We start from the raw sequence: 17864 nt of genomic DNA on the forward strand, positions 1-17864 counted from the left end.
CACCTGGCACAATTCTAGAGTCAAGCTAACTAATAATTTGGCCAATTGTATGTAACAACATACAAAATAAAACGGCAATGCCTAAGAATGCAACGCCATGTAACTGGCTCGTTTAAATTCACATTCCAGGGAATTACCTTAACGACTGCGGGTCTTACAGACGTAAAAGGTGCGTGCCACGCTCGGAGTAGACTGAAAACCATCTGAAGCTTAACGTGACGTCACGGTGATTCAGCCTATAACAGTTCAGAATCAGTGGTATACAGTATATATTAGTACCTCCCTGTCTGTGAAAAAGGCTTGATCGTGTTTTCCGTGAATGAGGGAGCCTCTTGGCTGTGGTCCCAGTGGTTTAATATTGTCTGAGAGCTTCCAGACAGTGAGTGGTGCTGCAGCAGCTGTCTCTTGACCCTGCTGGACCCCTACTTACCCCTCTGACCATCGCCTTTCCACTGGGCAGGCTGTGGCCGTGACAAGCCTGTCAGAAGCTTCTCATAACATCCTAATTACCCCACTTACCCACACACTCACTCACACACACACACCGCATGATGCACACGCACACTCATATAGTGAGTAAGCAGATATACTGGCTGACAGGCAAGCATGGCACCCCCACGAGACACACAACACATACAAACACACCCTGACTCCATGCAAAAGACACCATACCACTGGTGAAACATTACGTGTGTCTCTGGAATAGCATGATTATCCCCCAAGAGCCTGTTTTGAGACTTTGATTTGAAAAAGTACTGCGTGGATTTTGATCTGGGTAGAGCCGTGCGTTGAATCAGGGCTTTGGTTGCTCTGCTGTGCTAACAGACAAGCTCCTCCTTTCTTTCTTTCTTTCTTTCTTTGTTTATATATTCGGTAGATTTCCGGGGGGAAAAGGACGGTTCTGCACAGTCTGCCCTGCTGCCGACCCTCATTTCACTGCTTACTGTACATTATTGGTACCCCCCCCCCCCCCATTTTTATAGAACATACAAACAAGATAAACAGGCTCAGACACTGGAAAAGAAAGGAAAGAGAAAAATACATACATCATCGACATTCATCATTACAACTTACAAGGTGCTTATGTGCTTGCAGGAGACAACGCGGATGAGATACCAAGCAAGCGGTCCACGAGACACCATGCCCAACCTCAGTCACTTAAGATTCTTAACTTAGTTGAGAACCTTTTGAACGAGTTGGTTCTCAGGGACCCTGACTCTCTCCATCTGTATTACAGATATGTCCATCAGCCACACCTGAAAAGAAGGTGAAGAGGAGGACTTCCATTCCTTCAGAATACGTCTTTTGGCAACAGTTGTCCCCCCAGTGTCAGAGATTGTTGCACAGCTGTAGGGAAGTTCAGAGAGGACTCCGAGCAGCCGAAGATGGCGAGTTCTGCCTCCGGCTGTAGGGTTCATTATTGGTACTCTTAAGAGTGTTATATTTGTTGATACAAAGGGAGAGGTAAAGACAGGAAGTGAACATATCAACCTCAGTCCTTTATTCATACTATTCATACTACTAATAATATTATGTAATGTATATACCGTACCTGAAACAAAATACAATAATATCTACGGTAATATAAAAAAAAACATATGGGACTAGGCTGTGCTGAAGAGAGGCATCACAGTGGCTGCTGCCTGTGAGGAGAAAGACAAAACATGTGTCACTGAAATACACAATGTGAATTAGATTTCATTAAGCCTTCCCTAGGATCTCTTTTTGCTGCCTCGTGTGGGTTCGGTGCACACTGCAACTGCTGCACTTGTCCATGCTCAGTCAACCGCTCTTGTTAATGTAACACAGCGGATGATCACACACTACTAGGGAAAGGAATTCTCTCTCACAACAAATGTAGCTGCTTGGTGATTTATAGACCTCTGATAGAGACAGACCTGTTGGCTCCTGCAATTTGCAAATGCTCCCCGACAACTACCGCCTGTAGTTCAGCAGGTCTCCAAGTTGGTAAAAAATAAAAAATAAATAAGGCGAGATATCCAATCAACTGCCTCGGTTATGTTTCTGAGTGTGATTGCTTGAATACCATCGACAGTCCTCCTGGTCTGAAGCGTTTTTTCTTTCTTTTCTCTCTCTCTCTCTCTCTCTCTCTCTCTCTCTCTCTCTCTCTCTCTCTTTCTTTCTTTCTTTCTTCTTCTTCTTCTTCTTCAACTTTTTTTCTTTGGAAGATGACAACTTCCTCTGCCAAATGTTTGTGGTCTGAAGTACAGACAGCCTCTGAGATTGTGGAATAATACAGTAGATCGCCTGGCTTGAGAGACTAGACCTTTGAACTGATTGCATTTGTCACAATCAGTACAGTATGACTTAATATGGCTCATTATATAGCTGTTCCTGACTCTGATTTTGATGTTGACATGCTGCCTTTTACAGTACCTGCTAGACTAGTTGTTATTTCATTATGTCAAATTACCCGGTGACAGGAGTGTCATGGCGACGGCACGTAAGCGTTGTTTGGTTCTTTCACTTTCCTTTTTGCATGTCGATGTCATTTCCACGTGTCACCGAGCTACAGTGGAACAGCTTTGTGTCAGTCATGTGTGGCCGTGTGGAACGCCACCTGGCATCTAATCAGGAACATGTTAGAGCGCCAGCTCTTTCTTCTTGACACGACGGGAGAGGCGGAGCCACCTGAGCTCTACAGAGTTGTCATTAACGTGGCGTGCTGCTGCTTTTTCTGTCACCTGCCAAGACGTTTTGTTGTGTTTCTGAGTGGCAAGAACCAGTCTCCTACACCAGAGATTACACAGCTTCTATTGTCCGTTTTCATAGACATCAATGAAACATCAATTTTATTTTTTAGACCCAAAGAACTTAAGTGCATCCATTGTCATTTAGGTGTAATTGTAGCCACCCATTAGTGCAACTTTACCATCAATTTATAAGAGAAAACAAGGCACCAAATCCAAGAAATCCCCTGGATTATTGGTGTTAATCTCCATAAGTAGAAGCTGTTTTCGGTTACATGTGTCCAACTGGGTTCCATGATAGCACAGCATTGGCCTTCAGGTCGTACAGTAGATGAGCCATTTACATAGAATATCCCATCAATAGTGAGCAATTAAGCACGTCTGTGGGGATATATATACAACATCTCCTCTTACTGCAGTTTACCGAGTGCGAACATGCTTGGCATCTGCTGTAAGCTTACCTGATTAATATGTTTCAACCACTCTCTGGGGAGGATTTAATCTGATTATTCCCAGTAGTAAACCGGTGAGTGTTTTCTGATATCTCACTGACAGGTTGGCCTGGATTAAGCTGTATTTTAGAGCTGACAATAAAAGAAGCATGTCAATGGTGTAAATAAAATGTTACTAATTTCTGCTATTATTAAATAATGTAATTATTAAAGTAATAATAACGAGAGGAGACATAAGTGGAAAAGTTAAGCTACGCCTACGCATATAGGCATTGCTTCATGCACGCCTGGCGCCTATTTGCGTTCACACAGGACGCCACACTGAAGCCCCGCTCTGCGCTACGCTGATCACATGAGCAGCGTTTTTTTTTTACACTTTTCAGATCTGATTTATAGCATGGGTGAGTAATAAAAACCTCTTTTTTATTGTAATGTGCAAGTGACGATGTCTGTCTATTTCCTGGTCGGTTGTAGCCTAATTGTTATTTTCCCTCGGGTAATCATGTGACTATGAGTCATCAACACCATGAGTGATACATGCATTGAGACAGGGGGGGTATATATACTGTACATCTGACAGAAAAGACGTTAATAGAGGAACACATGAAGGACAGCTCTCCTACTTTGCACTCGTTAATTCGCGCTCCACCCTCCCTTTTGGGCAAACTCGGTAGAAAATATGGCCCAAGTCCATCAGAAACAACAGCCAGCTTGACAGTTCAGCGCGCCTAGACACTGAAAAATAGAACAGACGCCTAAACGATAAATGCAGCGCAGCGTAGGCGCAGCGCGAGCGTGGCTTCAGCGCAGCGTGGCAGCGGTATGTGTGAACGCTCTCATCTGTTAACAAGGACGCCTAAATTTTAGGCGTTGCTTAGGCATTGCTTAAAGCGTCGCTCTAGGCGTGTGTGTGAACGTGGCGTGAGGCGGCGTGCAGCGTGACGGTGGACTGGCTGGAGCTAACCTCTCCCAGCCACCACACCTAAACCTAACCTCTCCCACCCCCCATGCCTAAACCTAACCTCCCCCAGACCCTAACCCTAACCTCTCCCACCCCCCACGCCTAAACCTAACGTCAGCATTGCGGGCTGTCGGCACTGCGGGTGCTCGCCATAGCGGGTGGACCCCATTACAAACTAGCATGCCTGACACCAGAGGCCTTCTTCAAGGTGCTGGACAGTGTTGTTTGTGTGCAGAATTTAACCATTTGATTGCTGGCTTCTCAGATAATGATGAACACGAAAGTCGATGTGTTTCTGCTGGGTCCACTCTGCAGGAGCTGGCTTCTCCATCAGATCTCCTCCAAGAGAAAACTCTGGAGCCCTCCTCTGATCCTTTTAATTAAATGAAAACTCAGTGGGCTACTCACAGCCAGGCAGTCACCCTGCGCACACACACACAGACACACACACACACACACACACACACACACACACACGAGCGTGCACACACGCGCGCGCACACACACACACACACACACACACACACACACACACACACAATAGGGCTGGTTTCAATAATATCATTTATCGTCTTTCAGTGGAATCATATCGTGATGATATGGTAATTTTGGGATATCGTGACACACAATTTGGCTTTCTAAATTGATAACAAGCAAATTTGATTCACTTTACTTGACTAAATGAAATGTTATTTGACATCACACACTTAACGTTACCATTCAGTTCAACTGGATTTAACAAGATTTTGCATACATACGCCATATCGACGTGACATATCGACACATTGATTTGATTGATCGCCTAGCCCTCCTACCCATGCATGCTCAGGCACACGCGCGCACACACACACACACACACACACACACACACACACACACACACACACACACACACACAAATTAAGGCAGCCAATGGGCATCTCAATGGGGATCTACAGTATCCAACGTTGCTCTGTCCTCTCTTATGCAGTGCGATCACACACACCTGGTTGAGATGCAACAAGCTGCAGATCATGAGCATAAATAAACGAGGGAAGGAGATGTTTTACCTGGAAGGGAAAACATTCTAATTCAAAGACATCACACTACTAGTACTGAGAAGAAATGTTGCCTCATTAGTGTTACCCCACTGCTTTTACTGAGCAGGAGAGAGAGAGAGACATACAGAGAGAGAGAGAGAGGCTGTGTAGCATTCTTCACAGACATCGGTCTCCTGAGATGTTAGTTTGCCTCAGTGAGTAAAAGAGACCCTTGATTATTATGGATTCATTGGGCTGACAATGGACTGAACGCAGATGGGGATGTCTGACTACCGGTGCAGTTAGTGCCTCACTTCACAGAGTACATAAGGCAGTAGGAAAATATGCCATTTCAAATGCTCACAGATTGAGCACATATCTGCCAGGAAATGCAGCATTACCGTGGGTGGGGAAGTGGGAATGTGCCACTTTCATCTCCCTGAGCATAATACCCGCTCACTGTGTGGAACACGACGATGAGGTTTGGATGAAACGGAGCGGAGGTGAGGAGACAAGGACAGACATTATTTGGAGGACGCTTGGCCTGCCGGCTCTCATCCGGCGTGATTGACAGATTGGTGCAACGGCGGCGGCGCTCTCGCACGAACGCCATCACACGCGTCCCCCCCCACCCTCCCCTGAAATCTGTCTATCAGCGCTGTCTAAGCAGAGCGACAACCATGACATCTCATCACAGGCGCGCTGGCACCTCATAACTCCTCCCTAATGTGCCGCAGGTACAGCGGAGAGAGGAGGCGAGCCCGGCAGACGCCGCCACAAAGCTATTTATAGCGCTTTCGGAGGCCACCAGCAGGAAGTGGATCATAGTGACGGGTTAGGGAAGGTGTCACCGCAGTATATCACAACTGTTAGCGCCGTCTACTGTAAGAAAGAACACACCCCGCTATCACACAGCGCTGCCTTTCTCCGCGTTACTGTGTTTATTTTCTGAACAAAATTGTATAAAATGAGACGTAATATACACGTACAAGATGATAATGAGTGATTTACATAATGTTGCTACAACATTATAATTACCTGGCAATTAAAGCAGCGCAGAAGCCTCATTATGGGGGTGTCCCGGGGCTGGTTAGACTGGGACACATACGGCGTGCTCAGTCAAGCTCAAGTTTTAATCTGGCTTTCAACCTGTCTATAGCTATTAGCACTGTTAGCATGTGGTCGCCTCTCCTTCAAATCACAACCCCTCGAAGCAGAATTGCCTCACAAATAATAATAGAAAAGCCTTGTTATACTGAGTAATCGCATAACACAAAGATCGTATTTTGATCTGTGAGTTTTACCGCGGCGACTTACGACGGGGACGTGCTGTGTGATACAGCAGACTGCTGGACAATGTTCAACATTTGTTTTCCGTCATGTGTGATTTGTCACTCGCGCTCCTTTTTTGTCCTGTGGGAATTGCTGACACGTTGGAAATGTGCATAGGAGCATAACAAGGACATGTGTCATACCTCACGTACTTATTACGCCGGCAATGACAACTGAGACAAGCAGCCACTGCAGCATACTGTACAGTACGGCAGGCGCTGAAGCTCACACTGCACACAGCCAGAGAGAACAGTAAAGAAGCCTGAGTCTGTGCTAACATCATAAAAGATAGTGTGCGGGGATAAAAATGTAGATGTGGAGAATGCGGTGTAGGCCGGGGTTTGTGCGCGTGCGCGTGTCCATGTGTGTGTGTGTGTGTGTGTGTGTGTCTCCATGTGTGTGTGTGTGTGTGTGTGTGTGTGTGTGTGTGTGTGTGTGTGTGTCCATGTGTGTGTGTGTGTGTGTCCGTGTGTCCGTGTGTGTGTGTCCATGTGTGTGTGTGTGTGTGTGTGTGTGTGTGTGTGTGTGTGTCCGTGAGTGTGTCCATGTGTGTGTGTGTGTGTGTGTGTGTGTGTGTGTCCGTGTGTGTGTGTGTGTGTGTGTGTGTAGGGGAGGGTTGGATGTTTATGCATCGCAGACAATGAATGATGGAAACCCTCCCAAGGGTGCAGGCCCACAGCGCAGGGCACTTGGGATCATGCCAGTCTCCCATGCCCCTGTGAGATGCCAGTCTGGGTGGGCACCGTTCCGAATGGGTGCTCTCCTCTCCAGTACACACCCAGGGTCCCAGGGGAGCGTCTCCAGGCTGTGGTTGCTCCGGCACAGGGCTGGCTGGAATCTCAATCAGAGAGCTGGAGGGAAAACAAAGTCCAAATATTCCCCCGTGCTCGTCCATATTAATATGACACCAGGAAGGAATAGGCAGAGGGAGAAAAGTCAGAAAAATGCTCCTTTTATGCCGTGTCTTTTGAAGGGAGGAAAAATGGTTGGATTGTAAAAAAAAATATGTTTATGAAAACTTTTTTTTCAGCTGACATACCGTGTGATGGAAATGGAATTACATTAAGTAGTGGAACATTACACAAATAGCATTGATTGGAACCCCAGGGCGGTTGAATTGAAAAAGAATTGCAACATCCCATTTAGAAAGTATAAATAACTGTGTGATATGAGCGGAATATGTCGTTCTGCTTGCTTTGTTCCTGCTTACAACCTGTCTGTTTACTTCCTCTCTCCTCTCACGCTGCCCCGCGCTGCAACAGGAGCTGCTGAAACCATGACAGGTACACTTCCTTTTGCTGTCGGCTGCTCATCTGGCAGCGTGTCTGTCTGTTTCTGCTGATTGACTGTCCGTCTCTGCCAGCTTGTCTCTGCACTTTTAACCTGAATGTTCACGCTTGGTGTTTTCTTCTCGCCGCTGCATGTTGTGCTGCATGAGATGTTATTGTGAGCTCTCGCAAACAATTCTGCTTTTTTTTTTTTAAACTGGTAGAGCGTCCGGGTAAGTGCAGTGGTAGATTCCCTTCCCTGCCTGCCTACCAACACGAGGGTTGCAGGTTTGAGCCCCCGTGTTACCTCCGGCTTGGTCGGGCGTCCATACGATTGGCCGTGTCTGCGCCCCAGACGACACGGTGGCTCAGTGGTTAGTACTGTTGCCTCACAGCAAGAAGGTCCCGGGTTCGAACCGCTGTCCATCCCAGGTCCTTTCTGTGTGGAGTTTGCATGTTCTCCCCGTGTTCATGTGGGTTTTCTCTGGGTGCTCCGGTTTTCCTCCCACCACCTCCTCCTCCACCACATATATGTTAGGGTTAATACTCCTGTCAGTGCCCCTGACCAAGGCACTGGCAAAAGAACTGGAGTTGGTCCGCGGGCGCTGCACTGCGGCTGCCCACTGCTCCTAGTTCTAGGAAGGTTCCTAGTAGAGGATGTGTCAAATGCAGAGGATGAATTTCCCCATGGGGATAAATAAAGGATAACCTAACCTAACCTAACAGACTGTGCAGGTGGGAAACCGCCAGATTAGGGGTATGAGTCCTGGTCGCTGCACTAAGCGCCTCCTCTGGTTGATTGGGGCGCCTGTTTGGGGGGGAGGGGAACTGGGGGGTCAAAGCGCGATCCTCCCATACACTACATCCTGCCGGTGAAAGATGTATCGGAGGAAGCATGTTCTAGTCCATAACTCTCCCCAGATCAGCAGAGGGGGTGGGGCAAGGCCCTTGACAGCAGGGGAAACTGGTCAAGTGCAATTGGGAGAAAACTCATATCTTGTCCTTAAATGAGGCAAACCTCAGTCATAATATTCCGACAGAAGAAACGAAGTCATGATGGAGCCACAACACAAAAATTGTGAACCCGAAACTTCTGAGAGCGCTCGTCTAATTAGGCAAATTAGTGGGCGAGAATTTTTCGAAATCCGTATGCAAAAAGGGCCCATGAAAAGTGGCACAGCACTAATTACGGCCTAAGACGGAGGCCTTTTCCTTGTGAACATCCTCAAAAACAGCGGCATTTCATCATGAGGATTAGGGTTTAATGACAGCAGGAGATAGAGGCTCGCTGTGAAAAGGGAGCATCAAGAGACGCAGAGAGAGAAACTTTCATTGTTAATGAGTGTCTGTCGTCGTGGTTGTTCTTTGAAAGGACAAGGCTGTCCCAGACAGCGGCCACTCAGGGGACAGGTATTGGCGGCCTGCTTTTTTCGCTGCCCCCTTTCATGTCTTTTGATGTGAAAACAAGAGGGGAAAGTTCAAAGAGAGAGCCAACTTCATTCAAAAGGTGCCCGTTTCCCAACTCCTGGCGGAGGAGCAGCTCTCCTAATATTTCCTGATTTCGTCAACTCGTGCTGAAGTTGGCCGCGCTTCGGCATCGCCGTTTTGCATTTTGAGTACGGCTGATGAGCCTTCATGCTGGACACTTGGCGGGCAGATTGCGCCTCCCCTCAGAGAGACGCGCGCACAGACTTTTGAAGGTCTGTATTTCCCTCTGTTTCATTGAGTATGTTGTGATGCAGGAACAGGAGGGCAGCCATGTGTAGAGATACAGGCACTTTACTCGTCCAGACAGCTGCTGGGATGAGTGTGAATTTATCAGCCAGTCATCTGTGCCATGCCTCTGCCCACTCCCCACTCCCCCATCCCCACCTACCACCCAGAATTAATGACTGCCTCTCTCCTCATTTGCACCCAATCATGACCGGGATGCCGAGGCAATTGAAAATGTTTACTCCAATTGCGAAAACCCTCCATGTTCCAGCAAGTGGCCTGTTTTCACTTTGATGGGATTGCTAATCACAGCCGCGTTATTTATGTGTGTTTTGAATTGGAGATGAGCCTAGGCCCGGCATATTGGAGGCGGACCAACCTTGCTTAGGGCGACGAAACCTTATGGAGAATTTATCTCTTGCGTTCCCTTTCTCTCAGTCCAACAGATTGGGAGCGGAATAACCTTGCTTTGAGGCTGCTCTATGTTGCCGCTTTGACTGCCAAATATATTACAGGGCAGAAATAAAACAGACATCAAATACCTCACGGCGCTTCCCACCTCATCTTCTGTCATCCTAGTATAAGTGTAGCGCCACACTCCCTTTCATTACACACACACACAACCTTTCAGCACAGCGTCGTTTTGATTGGATGCTGCTCATGATTCAGCTATACCTCACTTTATTTCTGTGTTTCCCCCGGAATGTAATCTCGCGCACTATATGTCCGCGTGCGTTCCCCTGCATGTGGATAAAACACTGTATTAAAAAAACCTTTCTCGTATTAAACATTAATGGCTCGCGGTGTGTACTTTTTGCACATAATCCGTGTCTATTTTCACTCCTGCGTGTGTCACCAACATGAACTGTGTGGCTCCAGAGTGGAATGAGATGGGTAGTTCATTGCATCAGACAGATTCTGAGAAGCTTTCCAACACAGGAGGTTAATTTCGTATTGCTCGCCGCATTCACCCGGTTCATTTTGAATCATGTTAGTTTGGCTGTCTATTCCCATTATCACTATCTGAAAAATGCAGGTGTTTTTTCCCCCCCCTCCACTTTGTAAATGTCAGAATGCAATAGAGGTGTCTTGACAACTCGGGCATGCAAATGTGCTTTTGATGTTTCCTTGGGGCTGTGGCTGAGAGAGTCTTGTTCCTCTGCTGGTGCGAATCTGAGGCATTCTAAAGCATCCTTCTTTCAACTTAGGCTTTTTTGACTCCTGCCAGATAAATATAGCACAAGGTGACTTTTGATGCTTTTCCTCCTTCACTTGGAAGACAGGAGACAAAGCCAGCCGCCTTTGTGGAAACCAGAGGCTTTAGGTGTAACGTTAAGGTGTGTACGGTGTAAGTTAAGACAGAGGCTTTAGGTGTAACGTTAAGGTGTGTACGGTGTACGTTAAGACAGAGGGTTTATGTGTAGCGCTCAGACGTGTACGGTATACGTTAAGACAGAGGCTTTAGGTGTAACGTTAAGGTGTGTACGGTGTACGTTAAGACAGAGGCTTTAGGTGTAACGTTAAGGTGTGTACGGTGTACGTTAAGACAGAGGGTTTATGTGTAGCGTTCAGACGTGTACGGTATACGTTAAGACAGAGGCTTTAGGTGTAACGTTAAGGTGTGTACGGTGTATGTTAAGACAGAGGGTTTATGTGTAGCGTTCAGACGTGTACGGTGTACGTTAAGACAGAGGCTTTAGGTGTAACGTTAAGGTGTGTACGGTGTATGTTAAGACAGAGGGTTTATGTGTAGCGTTCAGACGTGTACGGTGTACGTTAAGACAGAGGGTTTAGGTGTAATGTTAAGGTGTGTACGGTATACGTTAAGACAGAGGCTTTAGGTGTAACGTTAAGGTGTGTACAGTGTAAGTTAAGACAGAGGGTTTAGATTTAATGTTAAGGTGTGTACGGTGTACCTGTGCGTTAAGACAGAGGGTTTAGGTTTAACGTTAAGGTGTGTACAGTGTAAGTTAAGACAGAGGGTTTAGGTTTAACGTTAAGGTGTGTATGGTGTAAGTTAAGACAGAGGGTTTAGGTCTAACGTTAAGGTGTGTACAGTGTAAGTTAAGACAGAGGGTTTAGGTTTAACGTTAAGGTGTGTATGGTGTAAGTTAAGACAGAGGGTTTAGGTCTAACGTTAAGGTGTGTACGGTGTAAGTTAAGACAGAGGGTTTAGGTGTAACGTTAAGGTGTATACAGTGTACGTTAAGACAGAGGGTTTATAGGTATAATGTTAAGGTGTGTATGGCGTACGTTAAGACAGAGGGTTTAGGTTTAACGTTAAGGTGTATACGGTGTGTAATGGTAAAATGACTAACATTTTGCTCTCACAGGTGTAAGTTAAGACAGAGGGTTTAGGTTTAACTTTAAGTTGTGTATGGTGTACGTTAAGACAGAGGGTTTATAGGTGTAATGTTAAGGTGTGTACGGTGTACGTTAAGACAGAGGGTTTATAGGTGTAATGTTAAGGTGTATGGTGTACGTTAAGACAGAGGGTTTAATATGTGTAACGTTAAGGTGTGTACGGTGTACGTTAAGACAGAGGGTTTATAGGTGTAACGTTAAGGTGTGTATGGTGTACGTTAAGACAGAGGGTTTATAGGTGTAACGTTAAGGTGTGTACAGTGTACGTTAAGACAGAGGGTTTAATAGGTGTAACGTTAAGGTGTGTACGGTGTACGTTAAGACAGAGGGTTTAATAGGTGTAACGTTAAGGTGTGTATGGTGTACCTTATGACAGAGGGATTAGATTTAACGTTAAGGTGTGTACGGTGTACGTTAAGACAGAGGGTTTATAGGTGTAATGTTAAGGTGTGTATGGTGTACATTAACTCATTGAGTGCCAGCCATTTCTGGAAAACGGATGCTCCCAGTGCCAGCCCTTTCAGAGCGTTTTCAGTGATTTCTCAAGACCCACAGAATATTGTGTGATATTACTATGTAAACACCGAACACGCCCAAAGAACGATGAGACTCTCTTGTATCATCAGCAAAAAAAAGTTTATTGATATCATTTTCCGTTCTTTAGTTCTCAGCAGTAGAAGATAGGTTGATTTCACCAAAAACAGACGTTTCAAACTAGAAGCTGAGATAATGAGCCTTTTGTGAAATGAAGCATTTCAAGCACATCACTGACTCTGAAGCTAATATTTTCTGATAGTGACGTGGTGTAGTTGTGTGGTGCCCTGCGTGCCCCACCCCCCTCAACTGCAAACTCCTCCATGGGAGTGTCTCTGGTGGCTCTGCTCGAATCTCTGCTACCTGCGTCAGGCGACGAATCTCTGCATGGAGCTGGGATAAACTCATCCCCACACTAACACACAGCTTGCATGCCGGCGGAGCTGGGAGAAACTCACCCCCACACTAACACACAGCCTGCATGCCGGCGGAGCTGGGAGAAACTCATCCCCACACCAACACACAGCCTAACATGCACCCAACGTCTATTTTCGGAGCGCTCCGCCGTTTTTGTGCGCCGGCTCCCAGCGCGACACCGAAAAGCCAAACCGGACTGCTGAGAATGGTTTGGCTTTTCGGTGTCAGGTGCTGCTTTTCTGGCGGCTAATCGTGTGGAGAAACTATGCAGCAGAGACAGAGGGGCTCAGTTGTGGGAGCGGATTGGCTGCTGTTCGCAGCTAACGTTAGCTCCAGCCAGAGCAATCTATACGGCTCTGACTCCAGCATGCATCGGTTTCCGTTTCATCACGGGGCTTCTTCTGCTGTTTTTCCTCACCTTTCTCTAATCTGGAGAGCACTGTCGCCACCTAATGCGTCCGTAAAATAGCTTATACACCCTCAACATCCACCATATTTTTACAGGAGATGCATCAGGCTTTGATCCACATCCCACCGTCAAACAACGCAATTGACGTCTTTAGACGTCATTGGCACTCTACGTTACTATTTGAATTGACGTCTTTAGACGTCATTGGCACTCAATGAGTTAAGACAGAGGGTTTAATAGGTCTAACGTTAAGGTGTGTATGGTGTACGTTAAGACAGAGGGTTTAATAGGTGTAACGTTACGGTGTGTATGGTGTACGTTAAGACAGAGGGTTTAATAGATGTAACGTTACGGTGTGTATGGTGTACGTTAAGACAGAGGGTTTAGATTTAACATTAAGGTGTGTACAGTGTACGTTAAGACAGAGGGTTTAATAGGTGTAACGTTAAGGTGTGTACGGCGTAAGTTAAGACGATCAAGGTTGCGTCTCTGGCAACAATGCCAAAATCAGTGTGTGACTCAGTGTGTGACTCAGTGGCTTACAGCACCTTTTTTCCTCGTAGAGATACAGAACATCGCTGAGCACACATCGCTCACATGGAGCCTCAGATGGAGGACTCTGATAAGCTTAACCATGAGCAGCATCCAGCTCAGACTCATCTCCTCTCTGTTTACCTCCCCCTCTCCTCCTCCTCCCACCCCCCCCCACCCATCTCATGTCTACTGCACTGTACCCTACCACTTTCTCTTATTATGCTCTCTCTCTCTCTTTGTCCCTTTTTCTTCCTATACCCTCTTCTTCTTCTCTCCCTTCCTTCGTGGGCAGTGGAGCTTGCAGCCCATCTGGCACTGACTCACAGGCCCCACTCTGAGCTGGGGGAGATCAATAGTGACAAACATTGCACATGCCTCTTATATTAAAAGGATTAGCCACGGCTGCAAACTGACAATCTAGTTTATAGCCTATCTACACATAGGGCCTATTTGCGAAGCTTTGCACGAGTGTGTACGCGCTGCTGACACACAGCTCCCCCTATTGTATGAAATGTAAATATTTGACGGGACTATGAATGCCCAGGTAGAAATGCATGCGTCTCATTTGAACATTTTCTCTCTCTCTCTTCTCTGTTTGTCTGTGCCTGCGAAGTCGACGGTCAGAACCTGGCGTCCGATAACGTGTCGGTGATCGAGGGGGAAATGGCCACCATCAGCTGCAGAGTGAAGAACAACGACGACTCGGTCATCCAGCTGCTCAACCCCAACAGACAGACCATCTACTTCAGAGACGTCAGACGTAAGTGCCGCTGCACCTCGGTCACACATCGTCTATACGTATACCTTCCTTTCTTTGGGTATTTTACAACCACGTTCTGGTCTCCCATGCCATGTTTCAGGACCTCCTGTGCTGAAGAAATCTCCCTGCTTTTGTCATTAATGTTAAAGGATCTGATATTATAGTCCGCGGACTACCAGGTGAACTTTAGGGGGTTCCAGGGGGTCCCCAGGAAATTGATGAATTGTTAACGTTACCATTGACTTCATACATTAAGACAATTGGACAATGTAGAAGACTATTTTGATCATAGTTTCACTGTTATCTATCTACCATGGTCATCATGGAATTCTGGACAAAATAATATCTAACAATAACAATATTCTCTCAGTGGGTTAGCTTGTGTGTGTAAACAGCATGTTGTCTGTCCTTGAAATTCTGCCCTTTTTGCATAAAGTCATTAACCTCAGATTGCTTCAAGATTAATATGCGATAAGATACAGTGCGGCCATAATGGGAATAGTCTTGTGTCCTTGTCACTATTCGATTTTACGATAATCTCTTAGATTAGGGTATTGAACGTTATGATTATGCATGAGCATATGGGCTATACTTCTACTTTGAAGTGAAGTTTGAATCTGCTTTTTACTTGTTTGTATCTGGGATCTGAGCCAGGATTCAAGGTGAGGGAGAAACACCCTTCGTTTCAGTCTATATTGCGTCCCAGCTGTTATTTCACAAGTCGGGCACTATAGCAGGAGGCGTGCTCCATTTTCTGGCATGCAAACAGCACCAGGGGAGTTTTAGTGTACACATCTTTGTCATATTTGTACAAAATACCCAGAGCTGCCTGAAAACATGGCATAGAGGAATGGATGAATACTACAGTAGGCAGTGCTATGTGATACTCTCAGAAGTCTCTCCTCTGACTCATGTTGTGTAAAACAGTATTGATGAGTCGGAGAGTGAGCGGTCATTTCAATCCACCCAAGTCAATTTCAATTTACCGAAGTAAACACAAAGTGCGTAGCTACTGTAGGTCGCAGGTATTGGCCAGTACTGTTTTTACATCAAACCAACTCTTCACAAGACCAGATACACAGTCTTTCCACAAGGTTAACCCAACTTTCTCCTCTTCTTTCTTGGTTTAGTCACTCCATGTGGCCTCGCAAACATCGCTTTGTCATTCCCTCCACCTCATTCGGTGCGACAGCGTCATCACAGCGCCTACTGATCTCAAAATAGACCTGAATTTGTTCGATTCACGAGCTTATTGGACGGCTGCCACTGTTAGCGGAGCCGCGCTCAGGTGGTGGGGCCATGTGAACTCCATGGCACCGCTATTCTCGGCTGTCTTCCTAAAGGACTGCCGGTTTCGACGGGGGCCCCCCCTCCTGCCCGTGGCATTGTTACCTGTCAACAGGGCTTCTCAGCACAGTGGCAGCTCTTTGTATACGAGGTAAACAACAGCGACATACACAAGAAAACACAACAAGAACAGCCACAGAGACAGATATGCACACATATACTAAAACAGCCTGGCGGTAGCGGTGAGTGTTCCGGCTTGTCAAATAAACAACTTTCCACTGCAAAAAATTGAAATGAATTACGATATACAAGTAGCTCGAGGCTGAGCAGCTCTCGATGGGATGAAAGATTGTATTCCACTAATACTGTATGTGCTTGATGTGGCATGTGATTTAGCAGTGTTATCTGTAATAATGAATGAGCTTTTTGGATCAGACAGCCAACTTTGGAACTCCATGTATGATGATGTCGCTAATTCCACACCAGCACTGTACTTGACTGTATCTTCTTCCCTCAGGACTTGTCTGACTTTGTGTTGCAAAGGTTTCATCTTCCTAACCTCCACGGTCTTATGCAAGCAGCCTGCCAGTTATGAAAGTGCCTCGTATAAACTAGATTCAGTGTCTTCAGAAATGAAGGGTCGTCCTCCCCTAGCAGGAGGCTCTGACTCTCAAGCTGCATCAGTGTCATCATTTTGCCTTTGAGGAGAGACTTCCAAAGAGCTCTCAAATTATCGGGGATGAGGTTTCATGTTGACGCTGCCCCCAAGAACCTTGCCTTAATGATGAAGATGCAGACAGTGAGTCCTGACAGGAATAACTCCCCGTGCTTTAGATAGGGGGCTGGATTGAGTTCGTTAGCTCCGCAGATGCAGAGAGGACTTGATCAAGAAGGCAGGTCGAAACATCAAAAGGCCTCTCAGTCAAATCAACTGATGGTGGTGTTTATGTAAAATAGTGCTTAGGGATGAGGGCTGACCCAAATGAACAGCCGAGTGAAAAGTTTGAGAGACGGCTAACCTAGTTTGACAACATTACAGCGAAAGGAACATTCAGCCAGTCTATCCAGGCTGAAATATACAGACAGTTGGCTACTTTTGATTTCGACTCTCCGCCATCAAACCCCTCTCTCTCCACCTCCGCACTGTGATTTGATTCATTATGTATGTTTGAATGCCTCTCCGTTTTCTGGAATATGTGAGTTTGATGCATCCAGCCATGACCGGCAGCAGCCCCATTTAAAGACTTCTTGGCTTGTTAGGAGTCCTCACGAGCACGCCTCCTCACACTTCCTGTCTGTGCGAGTGTTCTGCGGACTGGAAAGCTACTTTATAAATCAACTTGTATGAATCATTTTGAAACACACTTTTCTTTTACTCAATTAAGGAGAAAGCCCACTAAAGGGCAGTGCGCACTCTCTCTCTCTCTCTCTCTCTCTCTCTCTCTCTCTCTCTCTCACTTTCTCCTTGTCTCTCCTTTGTCCCCCTCTCTCTCTCTCTCTCTCACACTTTCTCCTTGTCTCTCCTTTGTCCCCCTCTCTCTCTCTCTCTCTCATTCCTCTGCTCTCTCTCTCTGTTCTCTTCCAAACCTCCCTCCCTCTTCCCTCCCCTGGCTTGCGTGTCTCCCATAACGTTTGTCTCTCTATACTCGGTATCCTCACTGTCTCTGTCTCGCATGTCTCCCCACAGCTCTGAAGGACAGCCGGTTCCAGCTGGTGAATTTCTCTGACAACGAGCTGCGGGTGTCTCTGTCCAACGTGTCACTCTCCGATGAGGGACGCTATGTGTGCCAGCTCTACACAGATCCTCCTCAGGAAGCCTACGCAGACATCACTGTCCTGGGTATGCCCGAGCATGCATGTGGGAGCGTGCACACGAGTGCACGCACGAATTCACACATGCACGCACACACACACACACACACACACACACACACACACACACACACACACACACACACACACACACACACACACACTCTTATTGTGTTTTCCTCCATTATAGATAGTGAATATGAAATAATAGTAATCGTTGATCCTGTTATCTTTAGCAACCCGAAACAAAATGTCAGCCAATTAGGCTCTCGCAGTGCTCAACAGCATAAC

General features: G+C 46.4%; 1 protein-coding gene across 1 annotated transcript in view; it reads left to right on the plus strand.

Moving 5' to 3' along the window:
* cadm1b (cell adhesion molecule 1b) overlaps positions 1 to 17864 on the plus strand; it is a gene marked incomplete at both ends in the record, with an annotated part of 151852 nt that overhangs the window by 97749 nt on the left and 36239 nt on the right. The window contains 2 exons of the mRNA XM_083637275.1: positions 14328 to 14474; positions 17449 to 17601. Of these exons, the coding sequence (XP_083493401.1) occupies positions 14328 to 14474; positions 17449 to 17601 (300 nt within the window). The remainder of the gene's footprint in view (positions 1 to 14327; positions 14475 to 17448; positions 17602 to 17864) is intronic.

Source organism: Poromitra crassiceps (assembly GCF_964638095.1).
Source record: "Poromitra crassiceps genome assembly, chromosome: 5".
Lineage (NCBI taxonomy): Eukaryota > Metazoa > Chordata > Actinopteri > Beryciformes > Melamphaidae > Poromitra > Poromitra crassiceps.